General features: G+C 42.1%; 1 protein-coding gene across 5 annotated transcripts in view; it reads right to left on the bottom strand.

Annotated features, from left to right (window-relative positions):
- LOC109899607 (regulator of microtubule dynamics protein 2-like) overlaps nucleotides 1–23026 on the bottom strand; it is a 54743-nt gene that overhangs the window by 17688 nt on the left and 14029 nt on the right. For all 5 annotated transcript variants that reach the window (XM_020494991.2, XM_020494990.2, XM_020494986.2 and 2 more), the window contains 3 exons: nucleotides 17398–17590; nucleotides 16918–17020; nucleotides 8075–8135 (listed from right to left, as the gene is read on the bottom strand). In XM_020494991.2, coding sequence (XP_020350580.1) covers nucleotides 8075–8135; nucleotides 16918–17020; nucleotides 17398–17590 — 357 coding nt within the window. The remainder of the gene's footprint in view (nucleotides 1–8074; nucleotides 8136–16917; nucleotides 17021–17397; nucleotides 17591–23026) is intronic.

Raw genomic sequence — 23026 nt, 5'->3', positions numbered from 1 at the left:
ATGTTGTTGATCCATCCTCAGTTTTCTCCCATCACAGCCATTGAACTCTGTAGCTGTTTTAAACTTGACCATGCTTAAAGTGGTTAAATGTCTGATCTGTTACTTCAAAAAACTCCCTAGTCTTTGTACTGTAGTTTAATCTGTGCTTGCAATTCAATTACTTGACTGAGGGACTGTACGTACATACACTGCATGACCAAAAGTATGTCGACACCTTCTTGTCAAACATTTCATTCCAAAATCATGGGCATTAATAGGTAGTTGGTCCCCCCCCTTTGCTGCTCTAACAGCCTCCACTCTTCAGGCATGGCTTTCCACTAGATGTTGGAACATTGCTGTGGGGGTTTGCTTCCATTCAGCCAAAAGAGCAGGCACTGATGTTGGGCAATTAGGTGTTCCAATTCATCCCAATGGTGATTGATGGAGTTGAGGTCAGGGCTCTGTGCAGGCCAGTCACGTTCCACACCGACCTCGACAAACCATCTCTGTATGGACCTCGCTCTGTGCACAGGGGCATTGTCATGCTGAAACAGGAAAGGGCCTTCCCCAAACTGTTGCCACAAAGATGGAAGCAAAATGTCACACCCTGACCTTAGAGATCCTTATTATTCTCTATGTTTGGTTAGGTCAGGGTGTGACTCGGGTGGGAAAGTCTGTTTGCTATTTCTTTGTTTTTGGCCGAGTGTGGTTCCCAGTCAGAGGCAGCTGTCAATCGTTGTCTCTGATTGGGGATCATATAAGTTTTCATTTTCCTTTTGGGTTTTGTGGGTCTGGTTTTCTGTTTAGTGTTTCTGTCTGACAGAACTTTTTCGTTTTCACGTTTGTAATTTTGTTTGAGTGTTTTTTGAAATAAAAGAATCATGAACACTTTCCACGCTGCACTTTGGTCCACTCTTCCTACCACCAACGAGAGTTGTTACAGAAGATCCCACCAAAAACGGACCAAGCAGCGTGGCCAGGAGTGGACATGGGAAGAAATCCTGGATGGAGAAGGACCCTGGACAAGGGCCGGAGAGTATCGCCGTCCAAGGGAGCAGATGGAGGCAGGGAGAGCGGAACGGCGACGATACGAGGAGTTAGATCAACCTTGACGCAAGCAGGAGAGGCAGCCCACACAGGGAGATTGGCGGAGTCAGGGTTTAGACCTGAGCTAACGCTCCCCGTGCTTACCGTGGGGAGCGTGTGACCGGTCAGGCACCGTGTTATGCGGTGATGTGCACAGTGTCTTCAGTGCGCATTCACAGCCTTGTGCGCTCTGTTCCAGCTCCCGCATTTGCCGTGCTAGAGTGGGCATCCAGCCAGGACGGATGGTGCCGGCTCAGCGGTCATGGTCTCCAGTGAGTCTCCTCGGCCCAGGATATCCTGCGCCAGCGCAACGCACGTTATCACCAGTTCGCCAGCACAACCCAGTGCGGCCTGTGCCAGCTCCCCGCACGTGCCGTGCTACAGGGCTACTCAGCCAGGACGCGTTGTGCCAGCTCTACGCTCCAGACCTCCAGTGCGCCTCCACGGCCCAGTATATCCTGCGCCGGCTCTACGCACTATGCCTCCAGTGCGCCTTCATAGCCCAGTGCGTCCTGTGCCAGCTCTCCACACTCACCGAGCTAAAGTGGGTATCCAGCCAGGACGCGTTGTGGCAGCTCCACGCACCAGGCTTTCAGTACGTCTCCTCAGTCCGGTGAGACCTGTTCCAGCTCCACGTACGAAGCCTCCAGTGATGATTCATGGCCCGAAGCCTCCAGTGATGATCCATGGCCCGAAGCCTCCAGTGATGATCCATGGCACGAAGCCTCCAGTGATGATCCATGGCACGAAGCCTCCAGTGATGATCCATGATCCTAGACGTTTCCACTTTACAATAACAGCACTTACAGTTGACCGGGGCAGTTCTAGCAAGGCAGAAATAGACTTGTTGAAAAGACGGCTTCCTATGAAGGTGCCAAGGTGAAAATCGCAAGGCTCTTCAGTAATGCCATTTTACTGCCAATGTTTGTCTCTGGAGATTACATGGCTGTGTGCTCGATTTTATACACCTGTCAGTCAACGGCGTGACTGAAATAGACAAATCCACTCATTTGAAGGGGTGTCCACATACTTTTATTTATACACAGTACATTCAGAAAGTATTCAGAACCCTTCCCTTTTTCCACATTTTGTTAAGTTAAAGCCTTATTATAAATGGATTACATTTTAAACAATTTCTCAATCTACACACAATACCCTATAATGACAAAGCAAAAAACTGTTTTTAGAAATGTTAACAAAAAAAACATACCTTATTAACATAAATATTCAGAGCCTTTGCTATGAGACTCGAAATTGAGCTCAGGTGCATCCTGTTTCCATTGATCATCCTTGAGATGTTTCTACAACTTGATTAGAGTCCACCTGTCGTAAATTAAATTGATTGGACATGATTTGGAAAGGCACACACCTGTCTATATAAGGTCCCACAGCTGACAGTGTATGTCGGAGCAAAAACCAAGCCATGTAGGTTTACATTATTGTCGTCTGGCTCTAATCACAGTGGATACAAAGTAAATGTGATCTATACAAGCCCTGTTTTTACGAAACCTGTTCTGCTCATCTTCAAGTAAACCTGAGTCAACCTGTTGTTTAAGATACAAGAGAATAACTTGTAGACTGCTAATAAGGCTGACACCTCTGTAGTTTAATGGAACCTGTGGATCATTCTTTGATGACTTTGGGATTGGTTTAATGATAGACATTTACCAAGTTGATACCATTTTCAAAACAGCTCCTCCATTCCTGTTGCTTTTGTCGTTTCTGCTTTATCAACAGCATTCAGGAATGAGTTTGAGGTGTATCGAGCCCTATACTTCTCAATTTTCAACCCATTCTTTAAGTTGGGTCATTTCATCATCTAACACAGATGGTATATTGTTGCCTGAAAATAGGTTAGCAAAAATATTTCCCAGTTATTTAATACACAATTCTTATGTTCGAGTTGATTCAGACGCACAAATATCATACCTCCAAGACATGTTAACCTCTCACCATTACAATAACAGAGGAGGTTAGCATTTTTGGGGGTTATGATATTTGTGCGTCTATCTTTCTCACTCATCATTATTCACAATTCATTTTTTAAATTTTTTTATTTCACCTTTATTTAACCAGGTAGGCTAGTTGAGAACAAGTTCACATTTGCAACTGCGACCTGGCCAAGATAAAGCAAAGCAGTGTGACACAGACAACAACACAGAGTTACACATGGAGTAAACAAACAAGCCAATAACACAATAAACAAGTAAATGACACAGTAGAAAAAATAAAGTCTATATACAGCATGTGCAAAAGGCATGAGGAGGTAGGCAATAAATAGGCCATAGGAGCGAATATTTACAATTTAGCAGATTAACACTGGAGTGATAAATGAGCAGATGATGATGTGCAAGTAGAGATACTGGTGTGCAAAAGAGCAGAAAAGTAAATAAAATGAAAACAGTATGGTGATGAGGTAGGTAGATTGGGTGGGCTATTTACAGATGGACTATGTACAGCTGCAGCGATCGGTTAGCTGCTTAGATAGTTTATGTTTAAAGTTGGTGAAGGAAATAAAAGTCTCCAACTTCAGCGATTTTTGCAATTCGTTCCAGTCACTGGCAGCAGAGAACTGGAAGGAAAGGTGGCCAAATGAGGTGATGGCTTTGGGGATGATCAGTGAGATATACCTGCTGGAACGTGTGCTACGGGTGGGTGTTGTTATCGTGACCAGTTAACTGAGATAAGGCGGAGCTTTACCTAGCATAGACTTATAGGTGACCTGGAGCCAGTGGGTCTGGCGACGAATAGGTAGCGAGGGGCAGCCGACTAGAGCAAACAGGTCGCAGTGGTGGGCGGTATAAGGTGATTTGGTAACAAAACGGATGGCACTGTGATAGACTGTGATTTTGTAGATGACATCGCCGAAGTCGAGGATCGGTAGGATAGTCAGTTTTACTAGGGTAGGGCATTCAGGATTATCCGTAATCATGGTAGCATCCACATTAATGTAGAAGTGTTTAAAAACATATTATTATTTACAATAAAAGTGACTCCAAAAAGGACACAATACATTATTTAACATTGAGCACAAAACAAATTGGAAATAACCCCCCAAAACAGCAAATGCATCCAACAAATATGTAGAGTCACAAGCTTGATATCGTCATTTCGTGCTACGAATATGGGACCAAATACTACACTTTTGATTACTTTAATACACATAAGTGAATTTGTCCCAATACTTTTGGACTATGTACAAAACGTGCTGCAATTTCTAAACGGTTCAACCGATATGGATGTAAATACCCAAAAATGAAAGCTGGCAGTCTGCACTTAAACTGTTATTGTATAAATTTCAAATCGAAAGTGCTGGAGTACAGAGCCAAAACAACAAATGTGTCACTGTCCCAATACTTTGAGCTCACTGTATGCCTTCACATTTTGTGTTACAGCCAGAATTCAAAATAGATTAACTATATTTTTTGTCTCACCAATCGACACACAATACCCCATAACGACAAAGTGAAAACATGTTCTAAGACATATTTGCAAATGTATTGAAAATGAAATACAGAAATATCTGATCTACATAAGTATTCACACTCCTGAGTCAATACATGTTAGAATCACCTAACATCAGCGATTATAGCTGTAAGTCTTTCTGGATAAGTCTATTAGCTTTGCACACCTGGATTGTACAATATTTGCACATTATTCTTTAAATTATTCAAGCCCTGTCAAGTTGGTTGTTGATTATTGCTTAACAGCCATTTTCAAGTTCCGATTTAAGTCAAAACTGGAACTAGGCCACTCAGAAACATTCAATGTCATCTTGGTTAACAACTCTAGTGTATAATTGTCCTGCTGAAAGGTGTCTCCAAGTGTTTGTTGGAAAGCAGACTGAACCAGGTTTCTTCCTAGGATTTTGCCCTTTGCTTAGCTCTATTCCATGTATTTTTATCCCCCCCAAAATCCCTAGTTCTTGCCGATGACAAGCATACTAATAACATGATGAAGCCACCATGATTGAAAATATTAAGAGTGGTCCTCAATGAGTTTGCCCCAAACATAACACTTTGTATTAAGGACATGAAGTAAATTTCTTTGCCACGTTTTGCAGTTTTACTATTGTGCCTTATTGCAAACAGGATGCATGTTTTGGAATATTTGTATTCTGTACAGGCTTTCTTCATTTCACTCTCATTTAGGTTAGTGTTGTGGAGTAACTACAATGTTGATCCATCCTCAGTTCTCTCCTAGCACAGCCATTAAAATAACTGTTTTAAAGTCACCATTGGCCTCATGGTGAAATCTCTGAGTGGTTTCCTTCCTCTGCGGCAACTGAGTTAGGATGGAAGCCTGTATTTTTGTAGTGACTGGGTTATTGCTACACCATCCAAAGTGTACTTTCTGAAGTCACTGTTGGTTATCATCAAGATTAGTTCACACAGCCAATCTCCTGCCATTGCCTTGTGTGCTTTGGCAGCATAACGAGTCAAAAGTCCAGGTCCCTCCGTGTTTCAGTTCGTTTTCTTCCATTTGGTACCTAACAAACACAACCTTGAATCTGGGATAAAAAGCTCGAGGGACACACATCTGTTAAAGGGAGAGGAAAGCCTTCCATAAATCTATAGCTGTGACCGACAAAAAATGATCTTGGTCGACCGAAAGTCGTCAGTTCTTTCGAACAATTGATTGGTCAACATTTTTACATATATTGACACACCCTATGCGTTTTAATAAAATCAACTACATATGCATTGAGCTTGTCTGATGATTTAAGCGCACTCTTTGATTAAATAAGACATATTACTCATGAGGGAGCTACAGTGTCTTGCGAAAGTATTCACCCCCTTGGCATTTTCCTATTTTGTTGCCTTACAACCTGGAATTAAAATATATATTTTTTGGGGGGGGGGGGGGGGGGGGTTGTATCATTTGATTTACATAACATGCCCCCCACTTTGACGGTGCAAAATATATTTTTTTTATTGTGAAACAAACAAGAAATAAGACCCCCAAAAAACTAAACTTGAGTGTGCATAACTACTCACCCCCCCAAAGTCAATACTTTGTAGATACACTTTTTGCCGCAATTACAACTGCAAGTCTCTTGGGGTATGTCTCTATAAGCTTGGCATATCTAGCCACTGGGATTTTTGCCCATTCTTCAAGGCAAAACTGCTCCAGCTCCTTCAAGCTGGATGTGTTCCGCTGGTGTACAGCAATCTTTAAGTCACCCCACAGATTCTCAATTGGATTGAGGTCTGGGCTTTGACTAGGCCAGTCCAAGACATTTAAATGTTTCTCCTTAAACCACTCGAGTGTTGCTTTAGCAGTATGCTTAGGGTCATTGTCCTGCTGGAAGGTGAACCTCCATCCTAGTCTTAAATCTCTGGAAGACAAACAGTTTTCCCTCAAGAATTTCTCTGTATTTAGCACCATTCATCATTCCTTAAATTCTGACCAGTTCCTGCCGATGAAAAACATCCACACAGCATGATGCTGCCACCACCATGCTTCACTGTGGGGATGGCGTTCTTGGGGTAATGAGAGGTGTTGGGTTTGTGCCAGACATAGCATTTTCCTTGATGGCCAAAAAGCTACATTTTAGTTTCATTTGACCAGAGTACCTTCTTTCACATGTTTGGGGAGTCTCCCACATGCCTTTTGGCAAAAATGACAAACCTAAAAAGTAACTTCTATTACCATTTCCAACTATGTAATAATAGCCTATAAAGCCAACAAATAAAACAATTGCAGCCTGCAGGTAGAATAAAAAATAAATAAAATAATATCCTAGAAATCACATTGGCAATTTTTTATTTTATTTAACTAGGCAAGTCAGTTAAGAACAAATTCTTATCTACAATGACGGCCTACCCCAGCTAAACCCGGACGACGCTGGGCCAATTGTGTGGCGCCCTATGGCTATGCATGGCCTGTCTGCAACTTGAAACATTGTATCAACTATTAACTTTGGTCTGACCCAAAGCTGTGCTAGCAAACTTGCAACATTGTATAAAATATTCTGGCCCTCAGAGTTTCCAGCACCAGTGAGCTCCGGGACAGACACAGCTGTAGGCTATTTGAGCAAGGGATAAGAAGTAATCATTTTTTGATGTTTCCACTGGATAAGAGCATGACATTTTTCCCCTTCACGCTAAGTGGTTATCGAAAAGGAGAGCTGGAAAGGTTTTTCAAATACATAGAGGAACTATTGTCATTCTCAGTGGATGTAAAAACAGACTTTGTTTGCTTGCTGTTTGTGGTGAAAAAAGAAGCTCCACAGCTTATTAGTGGTGGTGTGTGAAGCCAATCAGAAATACTATCAGATCCACAAATGGGCACATTTATATGCCTACATTTGCACGCAGGCCTAGTAGCATGTAGGCCCTTACTTCTACGTGGGCATCCTTACTCAACATTGACAGGAGCGCTCCAAACAAAAGACAATGACTAAATTGACAAAACTCGTAAATGGAACTAAAACGTGTTTTTCACAAGTGTAGCATGGGTTGTGGCTCTGCAAACAACGTGTCCACTCCGAAAATTAGAATGGTAAAAGACTGAAGTAAATATTCATATATTGAATAACATTTTAACCTTAACCCTAAACACCCTAGAAATAGGACTTCAAGGTCCCCACAAGTATAGTTAAAACAAACACACCTCAAATAGGTTTTAACACTAGCCTCTGTTTACCTAGTTCACTTCAATGTGCTTGTACATGTCTGGAAATGTGGGTGTGTGCATAGTGCACACTACACAGCCAATGTGCTCATAGATGGGTGGAGGAGTAAGAGTGACTCACTAACAGGGCTGAGTCAAATGTACTCATGCTAACAACAATGAGGCTAAAATATATGCAATCAATGGAGTGGACATGCAAGGAGAGGTAACAACATTTCACTCTTATGGGATCTGAGTGGATAAATTGACATATTACCAAGCCATAAGTTACATAACTTTAGGGTTACAAACTAATCGAGTTTCCCATCTAGGATTGGAACATAGGTTTAAGACGATGTATGTGTAGTGTATGGCTAGAGTGAAAAAGACTCACCACTGATGACTTTCGGCACACATAGGGTTCAGTTTTACGGCTTCCTCTCCAACTTTCTTCCCTGAGGGGAGAGAATGAGGAAATGAACAAAGCTACTGCAGGATAACACGAGCTCAGTATACACAATACCGGAAGCACATTTGTTCACGTCATATACAGTATATACAAATGTATTAGGCATATATACAGTGCCTTTCGGAAAAGTATTCAGACTTTTTACACATTTTGTTACGTCAGAGCATTATTCTAAAATTGATAAAATTGTATTTGTGGAGTTTCTCCCATTATTTTCTGTAGATCCTCTCAAGCTCAGTCAGGTTGGAAGGGGAGCATTGCTGCACAGCTATTTTCAGGTCTCTCTAGAGATGTTCGATCGGGTTCAAGTCCGGGCTCTGGCTGGGCCACTCAAGGACATTCCGAGACTTGTCCCGAAGCCACTCCTGTGTTGTCTTGGGTGTGTGCTTAAGGTTATTGTCCTGTTGGAAGGTGAACCGTTGCCAAAGTCTGAGGTCCTGAGCGCTCTGGATAACGTTTTCATCAAATATCTCTCTGTACTTTGCTCCGTTCATCTTTGCCTCAATCCCGACTTGTCTCCCAGTCCATGCCAGATGAAAAGAATCTCCACAGCATGATGCTGCCACCACCATGCTTTACCGTAGGGATGGTGCCAAGTTCCTCCAGAGGTGACGCTTGGCACTCAGGACAAAGAGTTTAATCTAGGTTTCATCAGACCAAAGAATCTTGCTTCTCATAGTCAGAGTCCTTTAGGTGCCTTTTGGCAAACTCCAAGCAGGCTGTCATGTGCCTTTTACTGAGGAGAGGCTTCCATCTGGTCACTTTACCATAAAGGCCTGATTTGTGGAGTGCTGCAGAGATGGGAGAACATTCTGAAAGGATAACCATCTCCACAGAGGAAATATGTATCTCTAACAGAGTAACCATCAGGCTCTTGGTCACCGCCCTGACCAAGGCCCTTCTCCTCCGATTGCTTAGTTTGGCCGGGTGGCTAGTTCCAAGAATGGTCTTGGTGGTTCCAAACTTCTTCTATTTAAGAATGATGGAGGCCACTGTATTCTTGGGGACCTTCAATGCCCCAAGCATTGAAGTCCTTCCCCAGATCTGTGCCTCGACACAATCCTGTCTTGGAGCTCTACGGACAATTCCTTCGACCTCATGGCTTGGTTTTTGCTCTGACATGTAGTCAACTGTGGCACATTATATAGACAGGTGTGTGCGCTAACCAAGGTTGCCAGGTGCACGGTGTTTCCTCCGACACATTGGTGGCTTCCGGGTGGATGCGCGCTGTGTTAAGAAGCCGTGCGGCTTGGTCGACATTCAACCTTCGTCTCTCCCGAGCCCATACGGGAGTTGTAGCGATATGAAAAGATAGTAACTACCAAAAAACAATTGGATACCACGAAATTGGGGAGAAAGGGGTTAAAAAATGTGTATATAATTCCCGAATGCACTGTATGAGCGCAGGAAAAAAGATCATGCTGCAGCATATAGAAGAACTGATAATTGATTGTATGGCGCAAGAACAAATGCAATTAATTTATGTAATCGAGAAATCTTTGTGGAACCAAAACATGCACACAGCCTTTGCTCAACGAACTCTAACACAAATCACTTGGGTTGCTGCAGTTTGCGAATGTGCTTATCACCCTCACGGCAGTCAAGCAATGCATTCCACCACAATGTAGTCCGGTTGCGGCCACAACTAGACCTCGGTTCAAACTGATTTGAATGCCTAGCAATTAACAAAATCTACATTGTTTAAAGCATACTTTTACAAGTCTCAGTCAGAAATGTCAGCTTCACCAAGCCCCTCTCCGCCCTAACAAATGGGAGTCGTTGTCCCAAAAGCGTCAAAGCAGGCAACAAGCTTAGGTCCAAAATAAGCCCATAGAAAGGCATTGGATTTATTTTAGACCGATTTTGGCGAGAGTGAAACCTCTCACTTCGCCTCTTCCTTCCTGCTCATGGTGAACAACATGAAAAAGAGGCTTGTAGAATCATGACTCTTTCGAATTTGAAGTTAATCGTTCGTTGGTAGGGGGTCCTGCGTGCTCTGGACTAAAATTAACAAAATTAGTCAACATTTTTATTTTGACTGAACGAGTCAAAAAGTCAGTAACAAGAGCCAATCTTCCCATCACTAGAAGCCAGGGGAAGTTCAATGGCAGAAATCAGCTAGAGGGGTGGAAACCCAGTGACGCCTCGCAACACGTCAAACAAATCACATGCTTTGCTTGGGCGGAGCTCCAAGGGTGCTCACCAGACCAGTGCCGTAGCAGCAACAGTGCGTGCGGACTAAAAATGTTAACCAAATAAGCACTGGTGAGAAAACCAATGTGCTGCAAACATTCTAATATGTTTTTGCAGCAAAGCTGCAGCAAGAGGGGAGAAATGGTATACAATACTGGAGTGATTATTTGGCTGTGCAGGCTACCATGAGGGACAAGAAGTAGCTAGCCACAATTAAGTTTGTTTTGAGAAAAGTCAGATAACCTTGTATGATACATTGGTAAAACTAAACTTATCAAAAAAAAAGAAACGTCCCTTTTTCACGACCCTGTCTTTCAAAGATAATTCGTAAAAATCCAAATAACTTCACAGATCTTCATTGCAAAGGGTTTAAATACTTTCCCATGCTTGTTCAATGAACCATAAATAATTAATGAACATGCACCTCGGTACATCTGAACATCACACCTGCGGGACAGGTACAGGATGGCAACAAGAACTACCCGAGTTACACCAGGAACGCACAATCCCTCCATCAGTGCTCAGACTGTCCGCAATAGGCTGAGAGAGGCTGGACTGAGGGCTTGTAGGCCTGTTCTAAGGCAGGTCCTCACAAAACATCACCGGCAACAACATCGCCTATGGGCACAAACCTAACGTCGCTGGACCAGACAGGACTGGCAAAAAGTGCTCTTCACTGATGAGTCGCGGTTTTGACTCACCAGGGGTGATGATCGGATTCGCGTTTATCGTCGAAGGAATGAGCGTTACACCGAGGCCTGTACTCTGGAGCGGGATCGATTTGGAGGTGGAGGGTCTGTCATGGTCCTCCTCCCTCATGTGGTACCCTTCCTTGAGATGTTGCTTCAATATATTCACATGGTATTATGAGGAAATAAAATTATTTTGTGAAGTGCACCAGTCCCTCCTGCAGCAAAGCACCCCCACAACATGATGCTGCCACCCCCGTGCTTCACAGTTGGGATGGTGTTCCTCGGCTTGCAAGCTTACCCCTTTTTCCTACAAACATAACGATGGTCATTATGGCCAAACAGTTGTATTTTTGTTTCATCAGCCCAGACAACATTTCTCAACAAAATACAATATTTGTCCCCATGTGCAGTTGCAAACCACAGTCTGGCTTTTTAATGGCGGTTTTGGAGCAGTGGCTTCTTCCTTGCTGAGCGGCCTTTCAGGTTATGTCGACATAGAACTCATTTTACTGTGGATATAGATACTTTTGTACACGTTTCCTCAAGCATCTTCACAAGGTCCTTTGCTGTTGTTCTGGGATTGATTTGCACATTTCGCACCAAAGTACGTTCATCTCTAGGAGACAGAATGTGTCTCCTTCCTGAGCGGTATGACGGCTGTGTGGTCCCATGGTGTTTAAACTTGCGTACTATTGTTTGGACAGATGTACGTGGTACCTTCAGGCATTTGGAAATTGCTCACAAGGATGAACCAGACTTGTGGTCTACAATTGTCTTTCTGGAGGTCTTGGCTGATTTCTTTTGATTTTCCCATGATGTCAAGCAAAGAGGCACTGAGTTTGAAGGTAGGCCTTGAAATACATCCACAGGTACACCTCCAATTGACTCAAATTATGTCAATTAGCCTATCAGAAGCTTCTAAAGCCATGACATGATTTTTTGTTTTAAATTTTCCAAGCTGTTTAAAAGGCACAGTCAACTTAGTGTATGTAAACTTCTGACCCACTGGAATTGTGATACAGTGAATTATAAGTGAAATAATCTGCCTGTAAACAATTGTTGGAAAAATTACTTGTCATGCACAAAGTAGATGTCCTAACCAACTTGCTAAAACTATAGTTTTTTTTAAACAAAGTTGTGGAGTGGTTGAAAAACGAGTTTTAAATGACTCCGACTTAAGTGTACGTAAACTTCCGACTTCAACTGTATATAGATGATGTCGACCATAGTCTAGGGACATTGACTGAATAATCTGCTTTCTACTATTTAGCGAGAGGCAGGAGCTATTTCTATAGAAGTACAATAAACTTTTTAAAAGAGAGCTTTTCATCTATTCAGATGCCCAGATATTTGTAAGCCTCTTCCACATTTTGTTACGTTACAGCCTTATTCAAAAATAGATTAAATAAAACACATTCCTCATCAATCTACACACAATACCTCATAATGACGAAGCGAAAACCAGTTACATTTTTGCAAATGTATTACAAATAAAAAATACCTTGTTTTTTTACCTTTACATAAGTGTTCAGACCCTTTGCTATGAGACTCGGAATTGAGCTCAGGTGCATCCTGTTTCCATTGATCATCATTGAGATGGTAAATTCAATTGATTGGACATGATTTGGAAAGGCACACACCTGTCTATAAGGTCTCACAGTTGACAGTGCATGTCGGAGCAAAAACGAAGCCATGAGGTTGAAGGAATTGTTCGTAGAGCTCCGAGACAGGATTGTGTTGAGGCACAGATCTGAGGAAGGGTACCAAAAAAATGTCTGCAGCATTGAAGGTTCCCAAGAACACAATGGCCTCCATCATTCTTAAATGGTAGAAGGTTGGAACCATCAAGACTCATCCTAGCACTGGCCACCCAGCCAAACTGAGTAATCGGGGAAGAATTGCCTTGTTCAGGGAGGTGACCAAGAACCAATGGCCACTCTGACAAAGCACCAGAGTTTCTCTGTGGAAATGGGAGAACCTTCCAGAAGGACAACAATCTCTGCAGCACTCCACCAATCATGCCTTTATGGTAAAGTGGCCAGACAGAAGCCACTTCTCAGTAAAAGGCACATGACAGCCTGAAGCATGAAGCATGTTGGTGGAGATGATTTTCAGAGGCAGGGACTGGGAGACTAGTCAGGATTGAAGGAAAGTAGAACGGCGCAAAGTATAGAGAGATCCTTGATGAAAACCTGCTCCAGAGCGGTCAGGACCTCAGACTGGAGTGAAGGTTTTACCTTCCAACAGGACAACAACCCTAAGCACACAGCCAAGATAACGCAGAAGTGGCTTCGGGACAAGTCTCTGAATGTCCTTGAGTGGCCCAGCCAGAACCCGAACTTGAACCACTATCTAACATCTCTGGAGAGACCTGAAAATAGCTGTGCATTGACACTCCCCCATCCAACCTGACAGAGCTTAAGGGGATCTGCAGAGAAGAAATGGGAGAAACTCCCCAAATACAGGCGTGTCAAGCGTCATACACAAGATTCGAGGCTGTAATCTCTGCCAACTGTGCGTCAGCAAAGTACTGAGTAAAGGGTCTGAACACTTATGTAAATGTGATTTCAGTTAATTTTTTTAATCCATTTGCAAAAATGTCTAAAATCCTGTTTTTGCTTTGTCATTGTGGGGTATTGTGTGTAGATTGAGGATTTTTTAAATCCATTTTAGAATAAGGCTGTAACGTACCAAAATGTGGAAAAAGTGAAGGAGTCTGAATACTTTCTGAATGCACTGTTCATATGCTTAAATCATCAGTTATTTTTATGGACTCTAGAGAACATACTTAGTTTTACCTACATTCAATACTAATTTCAGGTCAATAAAGTTTTTCTGTAATACAATGAAGGCAAACTGTTCCTAAGTTTGTACACTCAGTGTTTATGCCATATGATAAGCTGCAAAATTCATTGAGATAGCGGATACACTGAGACAACGACAATCAAATTAAACATATTGGAGATAATATTTAGAAGATAAATATTCAACCTGAAATAGGATACTGGCCATTGGCCCAGTTTTATTGGAAGGCATTCTAATTGGTCAACCACAGGCTAGGGCTGGGTTATAAACTACATCCTGTCCCTTTGTTCACTGGCGAGAATCACAGGAGAGAATCCCTGAGGACAGGGGAGAAACATCCATCTACCATAACATCTATGATTTATCCTCTTTGAATAAACCTCTTTCCTCCTCCTGATTTGCTTTGGGGTCTGTGTTAAAGAATAACATCAACTAGATCTTACAACTAGATAAAAAGGACATTTTAATTTGAGAATACAACACAGAAACAAAGACAGAACCACTTCCCCTCTTTATTGCAGGATTGTGATATGTGATTGATCAACATTGACATTTTGAATAATAGTTGAACTAATAAAACAAATTTAAACATTTCACTTTAAAAGAACCAACACTTCATTACAAAATGTACAAATAAGCTACATCTTAGTCTAAACAATAGATAATTGAGTAGTAATAAGTAGGCAATTATAACTAAAGCATCATTTAGGGTTAACAAAAGAACTCCATACCAGCGGTGGCCAACCTTGCTCCACTGATCCACTTGGTGAGCAGACTTCTGTTCCAGCCCAACAATAGCACACTTGATTATTAACTCATTACTGATGGGCTGAAACAGAACCCTGCACACCCAGCAGACCTCCAACAAGGGTTGGACTTCTCCAATTATAAAATTGGTTTATACATTACTTGTGTGATGTTTTAACTGTATTTTTGTATAGAACATGCTAATATAGGTCGGCCTACACATACTACCCATGTTAGCAAATGTTCTATACAAAAATACTGCTGGTATACACAGTTGCTTTGTGAGGTGTTCAGGTTCACAGTTAGCCATTGTTATGGAAATGCAAGATGAAAAGGCCCTGCTTTGCCCCCAAGTGAGAGCAGGGCTGCCGGAGCCATGGCCCAGTGAGACACGGGTGCCGGCAAGTGTAGATGGAAACCGAAAAGTCTGAGCCTTTTGAGTAAAACACTGTATGGATATGCGCCATTACTCTCTTGGGACATTCATTGGGATTTCTCGCTTCATCTGCAAACACAGGCTTTCACAGTGCTCCATATTTGAGGACAGAAAACAAAGAAAACAGGCTTCATTATACATCACTGAATATTATGTTGGTATTACAGTATCTCTGTCCTCAAAGTTTCACTCTAATACTGTAACTGAATCTGTAAACTTTTCATAATGTCCTCCCACAAAGTTACCTGCCCTATCCAGTTGCCTAAGCTCTCCCTTCACGGAGCTACAATTTCACCCTCTTCCATGGATGTTATCTACAAATGCATTTGGAGACTGTAAATGTAAAACAATGAGTATGTAAAGATAGCTAGGTAATAGAACATTAGCTAGCTGCTGACATTGAATTAACTTAGCTAAACAGTGTGTAAAGTTTTCTAGCTAGCAGCTCAGTTGAGTTACCCTACTTTTCCAAATGTATTTACTTACTTGAATAAGTCCTCCCACCGCCTGTTTTTTGGGTCCTTACAAAAAAAATATTTTTCCGGTGGCAGCAAAGCGCAGCCATGTGGATGAATGGAGATGAGGCAAAAAGTGTGTGTCACCAGAGCAGTTTAGAACGTGTTGTGACGTTTGACTTTAAACAGCGTAATCCACTTTCAATAAATATAAAATCGCAGACAGTTAGCCACACATGATAACTAGCACATGTACCAAATCTACAAACGGTGTCCTACGGAAAATAGTGACGCACATAACGCACAGCACCTCTTCTACGGGCATGTGGGGGAGGGTTCTTGAAATGTAACATCCAATTAAAATCTTGCTGCTGGGAGCCAGTGGACTATTCAAACCATTTTTGCAATACAACAAATCTCAGAGGGAGGCATGACAATGATATGATTTTGGTGGTACGGCAATGAGAGACTAGTTAGTGTAACACAAGACATGCAAAGAGCGCTGAGATGTGTAACTTTGCTAACAAGCAATGCAGGGATGGAGTATTTGGCAAAGGCAGGGAAAAAAGAAAAGCATGCAAACATAACACATTAAACCTTTTTTGGGAGAGGGAACACCTCTGTTCACTTGGAAGTGGTGCATGCAATCACAGCTGGATAGCACAAACATTATGGTTGTGTGTTTAAAGAGAATACATACTTTTTTTTTTGCCTTTTATAGAAGCTACGTTAGAGAGGTTTCTGTTTTGACAACAGCATTACGTCATACTATTCTGCACATCTGAAAAGCGTGAAAAGATCACGGTTATATGTAGTGTTGTTTTGGCCAAACTAAGAATGAGAACATGCTGGATGGATTGCATGGGGGGGAAATAAGCCCCCCCCCCCCCCAACTGTCTTATTCCTTAAGATAATTTAATATGAGGAATAGACCCTGTCAATTGTTCATCGTGCATTATTGGTGATGCACATGTAGTTGTGAGTACTTCTTTATAAGCCTTCGGGTGACAGAAGACATGTGCTCAAAAACGTAGCCAAAACTCCGATCCTTTCAATTGACTCTGTGGCCAGATCTCAAACTGGCTGACTGAGGTCATAGTATGGTTACTAGAAGTTCATGTCAACTGGGTTAGTTTTCCAGGTGTCATTCAGTTCAGGACTACTTTCAGGCCACTCCGAGAAGTGGACAATGCCAACAAGTGGGTGGCCTGCAGAACCAGCTGTAAAAATGACCTTACATGGCTCCAATACCAGAAGCTGCTTGGAGTTCTGTTTTGGATGCACATTTCTGGACACTAACCTCAGAATTGGGAGATTTCTGAAAACTTTCAGATTTTTGGGAAATAAAAACCTGGGCATTTTTGAAAAGCTTTTGGAACTGTATAACCCTAATCTTTGGTAAATGGTGTGAATGCTAAGGATCAGTATGTGGTTTATTACCAGTTTCTGCTTGGGTCTTCTTTTGCTCTAGGTTGGTAGTGATGTCATGAACATCCACGTAGGCCCGAACTAGTCGCCATAAGAACGTAGTGTTCTGTCCAAACTGAAGAAAAGAGGTGTTCGTGTCAAACTTTATATTTTTTACGTTTATTTGGAGGCAGGCTTCACCTAGGCGCTCTTCTGCGTCACCCTGGATTCAAATAGTATTTGCTTTCTTTCAAATACTGTAAGCACCTTTGGATTAGGCCTGTCTACAGTGCCAGATGGACAAGATTTGCTCTTTTGGAACTATTCAATTTGTTGCATTGCACCAAGCAAACCCAAGCAAAGCTCAATCAAGTGCATGGGACATTTTTTGAAAGAAAGCAAATACTATGTGAACCCATGTCTGCTACTGCTGTGATTTTTAGCAAATACAGATATCTACTAGCCCTAGGACATCCGAACTCAAGACTTGGACAGTTGGTTGATGTGGCCCACCTGCTCCCGCTTATCCAGCATGGTGCGGAGGCACTCCCTCTTGTCTCCATCGCTGCCTTCGTGTAGAGAGTCCACCCTCTCCAGAAGGGCTGAGAACTCATTCAGAGGCTCGATCACAGTCACTTCATACGGACTCTGACCCTCAGCCTCAATCTGCTCTTCTTCCTCAGAGTCGGTTAAAGCTGTTATGTACCTGAAACACAAAAAGCATTCATTAGCACCACAGCCTACACCTTCCTAATATTGAGTTGCACCCCCCTTTGCACTCAAAACAGCCTCAATTTGTCAGGTAATTGTTAGAGGAATTTTGTTAATCAATTAAACGATCTACTACAAGCCCAAGGTCTCTCCCCTCCCTGAGTGGGGACAGAATGTCCTGTAAGGAACACAGTATTCCAGCCGGTCTGACGATAGCTCCATTCGTTTAACAAGGAACAGAAAGTCCTTGTTCTAATTCTTGACTAAAACTACACACATAATATTCAGTGTTTTGATTATAATAAGATTCATACATTCATAGTGACAGGGTAGTATTTTGTTTAGTTATCGTTCTACGTTAAATGTATACATCATTTAGTCATTATTCATATAAATCCCATAACAGTAATGGACTACAAGGTTTCGAAACTGTTCCAAAGAGATGCTGGCCCATGTTGACTCCAATGCTTCCCACGGTTGTGTCAAGTTGGCTGGATGTCCTTTGTGTGGTGGACCATTCTTGAGACACACGGGAAACGTGTGTGAAAAACCCAGCAGCGTTTCAGTTCTTGACACACCCAAACCAGGTGTGCGTGGCACTTACTACCATACTCTGTTCAAAAGGCACTTCCATCTTTTCTTCTGCCCATTCATCCTCAGAATGGCCTCAGAATGGAACACAGTTGGTTGTCTCAACGTTTAAAAATCCTTATTTAACCTGTCGCCTCCCCATCATCTACACTGATTGAAGTGGATGTAACAAGTGACATCGATAAGGGATCGTAGCTTTCACCTGGATAGTCCGTCATGGAAAGAGCACCGTTCCTCATTTTTTGTACATTCAGTGTATATTTTCAGTTCCCTTGGAATGTGTTTTCATAGTAAACATAGGTGGGAGGAAGATTAACTGAAGGCGGTTCAAACTAGGGTTGAAGATTTTCATACCGTTCCTGTACCATACTGGGGTATACGGTATTACCGGCAGTGCACACAATGTAATTACGCACAAAACAAATTTAGGCAGCAGGGATCTTGATCCAGGAGGGGATTGATTGTTGTAACCGAGAAGCTTAATCTTGCAAGCTAGTAAGTTAGCAAACCAAATGCATAGCTGGGAGCCCTGAGCTGGAGGTCATTCTCTAATTTACTGTTAGTGGAGCATGCACCAACAGGCTATTCCTAAAAATGTAAACCGGCATTGTAAATAAGAATTTGTTCTAGGCAAGTCAGTGGGTTAACTGCCTTGTTCAGGGGCAGAAAGACAGCTCAGGGATTCAATCTAGCAACCTTTCGGTTACTGGCCCAACGCTCTAACCACTAGGCTACCTGCTGCCCCTAAATAAAAGGTGAAATAAAACGTAAAGGGTGAAAGTATCTCCAGAAAGGGAGCTTCAGTTAGAGTTATTTTTATTACTCCCTCTCTGCCAGACGCTTTCAATAACAGATTAACATTCACTGCATATTTACACGCAAACATCGACATGTTTGTTTACACAAGTGGGTCACTTAATTTTGTACCTGGCAGTTAAAAAGTCTTTGACAGACACTTGAAGGGTTTCCCGTGCCAAACACAGGGAGACTGGTCTCTGTCATGGCACTCAGTGTCGGACACTTGTCTCGATCATTGTGAGGCATACAATGTGCCCGCATTAGCACTGTTTTACAGCCTTCGAAAAAGGTCAATTGAAATAAAAGTATCTGTGACATTGCTATATCGCCTACAACGATAGACCATTACATTCAAAACATGACTGTTTTTATGAGTGTGCCCCATAAAAAAAGGGGAAAAAAGACATGGTGCTTATTGTTGCTGTCGGCCAATCAAAGTGGCTACAGCCAGAGGCTCCATGTGTAGCAATGAAGTGGGGGATTTCTTATCAAAGCAAAAAGGAATTAAAATTAAAGAATTAAGGCTAAACGAGGAGTTGGCTACAATGATCAACCAACCGGTAGGCTGTTGTTTCATATGAATGGAGTTGTTGGAGAGCACAGCAAAATAGCCAGCTAGCTAAAGTAGCAAGGCTAATTGAGGCTAACTTAGCTGGCTAGCTTCTTTCGCTACAACGATGATGCAGTGAGGACAGGCTACCAGATGGAATGATAGAACTTATGGCAGCAACCCGTTTTTCTAACTAGAGCAAGTCAGTTTGGCTAGTCTTTCTCCCTCCGTGCCACACACAGACTGTCACACACACCAACCCCTGCTCCAAACTCACCCCTACCTCCTGCTGAAACAAACCCAGGTTCCTAAACCCCTCTCTGCACAGTGACCTCGGAGTAAGCTCCAAACCTGTAGGCTAGTGCTGAACCCATTTTTGTTTGTTTGTTATTATTTTTTTAAATATGAATGGACTTGCTTGTGTGAGCTGCGATGGCCATTCTCCAAATAGTGGTGAATTTATTTTTTTCGCTTGCACACAAATGTACTTGTACATTGAGTGATTCACAGTATTTATCCAGATCCCTAGCGGAGACCTCCCCAGTTGCATGCTCTCCATCATGCATTCCTTTACCGATTCATTCACTTGTCCAGTCATTCCTTTGTTCTTTCGTTCATGCAGTCCTCTCTTTCCCTCTCTGCGCTTGTTTACTCAATGAAAGATGGTGAGAGGCAGCAATGCTGAGCACTGAATGTATTCCTGTCACACCATTCCACAGCCATTGAATCACTAGAGTCGAGACAGAAAAAAATCCCAGGATGTAGGGCTGTGGAGGTCATGAAATTGTCAGCCAGTGATTGTCAAGCAAATAACTGCCGGCCTCACGGTAATTGACCGTTAATTAACAAAACACATTTAGCATCTCCTGGCTTCTACGCATAGCCTACAAGCCACTGATGCAGACCTTTGGAACAATCTACATTTAAAAAACTCTAATCCATGTAATATAGCCTACACCATCACAATAAATCCATTATTTTAGACCGGTCTATAGAAAGACTACATTTACTTCATATCATCTATTTCAGAAGAAAGCAGAGCTCTGCATACTCAGAGTTGTCATTATGTTAAGTCCTGATTTGGCTATGCTATAAGGCTGTGGGCTACACTAGTTCACTTAGCAGACAAGATTTGCTTAGAATTCTGTGGTATTGTTTTATAGTATGATGAATACAACTGAACATAGCTGAATAGAATAGAGATGATTTTTTCTCAAAAGGATAGAGTGCACATGCATGCGGCTATTCTGTGTTGAGCGCTTAAAAGAAAGTGTCCCCTATTACGCTTAATTTAGAGTTATTTATGCAACTTTAGTTGTAATACAAACATTGGGCTTCATGTTTTGACTTTTAATACATTCTAAGGCTGCATGATGCAACTAATGATTTGAAAAAAAAGTTGCATGACAGGCATGCAAAGCAGAGCTCTGCTTTGTTTTTTGCTCAGGCTGCACACATCAGTCTCTCATTCACAATTTTACAAGGACTGGATAATGCCTTGGATTTCCCGGCAGCACTCCCTTTGTGTGGCCATAATGCTGGTGGTCTGCTTGAAACATGTAGGTTTTAAAGACTTGGTCAGGGAGAGATTGAAAATGTCAGTGAATACACTTGCCAGTTGGTCCGCGAATGCTCTTACACGTCCTGGTAATCCGTCTGGCACCGTGGCCAAGTGAACACTGACCTTTTAAAAAAAGGTCTTGCTAACGTCGGGTAAGGAAAGCATGATGACACAGTCATCTGGAACATCTGGTGCTCTCATGCATGCTTCAGTGTAGGCTCGTGTCACTGGGAAGCTCATGGCAGGGTTTCCCTTTGTAGTCCGTAATAGTTTGCAAGCCCTACCACATCCAACGAGTGTCAAAGCCGGTGTAGTAGGCTTCAATCTTAGAACTGTATTGACGCTTTGCTCGTTTCAGTGGTGGAAAAAGTATCCACTGTCATAATTGAGTAAAAGTAAAGATGCCTTAATAGAAAATCACAAGTAAAAGTCTACTTGGAGTAAAAGTCTAAAAGTATTTGGTTTAAAATATATTTAAGTATCAAAAGTAAAAATCATTATAAACCACTTATATTAGGCAAACCAGGTGGCACAATATATAGTATATATTTTTTTATTTACAGAGAGCCAGGGGCACACTCCGACATCATTTACAAACAAAGCATGTGTGTTTAGTGAGTCCGCGAGATCAGAGGCAGTAAGGATGACCAGGGATGTTTGGTTCATAAGTATGTGAATTTGACTATTCTCCTGTCCTGCTAAGCATTCAAAATGTAACAAGTACTTTTGGATGTCAAGGAAAACGTATGGAGTATAAAAAAGGTACAATATTTTCATAAGGAATGTAGTGAAGTAAAACGATAAGTAGTCAAAGATATAAATAGTAAAGTACAGATGCCCCAAAAGAACGAGTTAAGTAGTACTTTAAAGTATTTTTACACCACTGGCCTGTTTGATGGTTCGTCTGAGGGCATGGAGGGATTTCTTATAAGCGTCCGGATTAGTGTCTTAAAGAAAAAATATTGGTCCAGTTGAGGCAAGTAAATCGCTGTTCTGTTCTCCAGAAGCTCTTTTCAGTCATAAGAGTCCATCACTTGGTTCTCTCACACAATTGCATTGCCTATAAAACATTTAAGTGTTTGATTAGGTTTTTAATAAAATTTGCATTGATGTCAGAATGATTAGAGGGACAATAGATTGCTGAGTACAAGGCAGCTAGCAAGTTTGGTAGGTTACTAATGACCATTACAGCTTGGAGAAGCCTAATTACTGTGACTAAATGGTCACGTGGAATTTGACTGCAGTCATGACTAGTGACCACCAGTGTGGCGGTAATATGGTCATCATAACATCCCTACCAGGATGCATGTGTGTTGTTTGTGCTTCCTCCATTTACAGATGGGGAACAATCATCACAGGGCCCGCGGTGCTGTTTCAACAAAAACACACATACACACATGGCCATCTTTAACTTGACTGTGTTCCGTACCAGTTTGATTCAGGTCTAGTTAGGGGACAAGGCGAAAGGGTAAAGAGAGTAGAGGCCTACTACAGTGGCAGCAGGTGCCTTATAAAAGGTTGAGAAGGATGATGAACATTGAGAGAGAAAAAAAAAAAGTACAGGTACTAAGTACACCATTTTACACTTGTCTTGAAGGCTCAGATTTGGGTTAGCATTTCTTACTGTAATACAACACGTGGCTGCTGAAAACTTCAAAAGGGCCAATGGGACATGTAATCCACAGAGCCAGTGCTGAACTACTCTCCCTGAATACATAGAGCGTTCCAGTAATGTTGTCGCGGAGCATATTTTCAAAAGCTTAGAGATGAGGGATGAAAGAAATTCCCTCCAGCTGCTTTGATGACACAATGACAGTGCTTAACACCTTTAGGGCCAATCATCACCTATCCTTTTGGGTGCAATGTTTTAACCGTACTGTGTGTAGAGCACACACTAATTAGTGTACAGGACTAAACATGATACAAATAGT

This window comes from Oncorhynchus kisutch, linkage group LG11, assembly GCF_002021735.2.
Source record: "Oncorhynchus kisutch isolate 150728-3 linkage group LG11, Okis_V2, whole genome shotgun sequence".
Taxonomy (NCBI): Eukaryota; Metazoa; Chordata; class Actinopteri; order Salmoniformes; family Salmonidae; genus Oncorhynchus; species Oncorhynchus kisutch.
The sequence above is the reverse complement of the archived record's forward strand: the minus strand, read 5'-3'. Positions and strand labels throughout refer to the sequence as shown.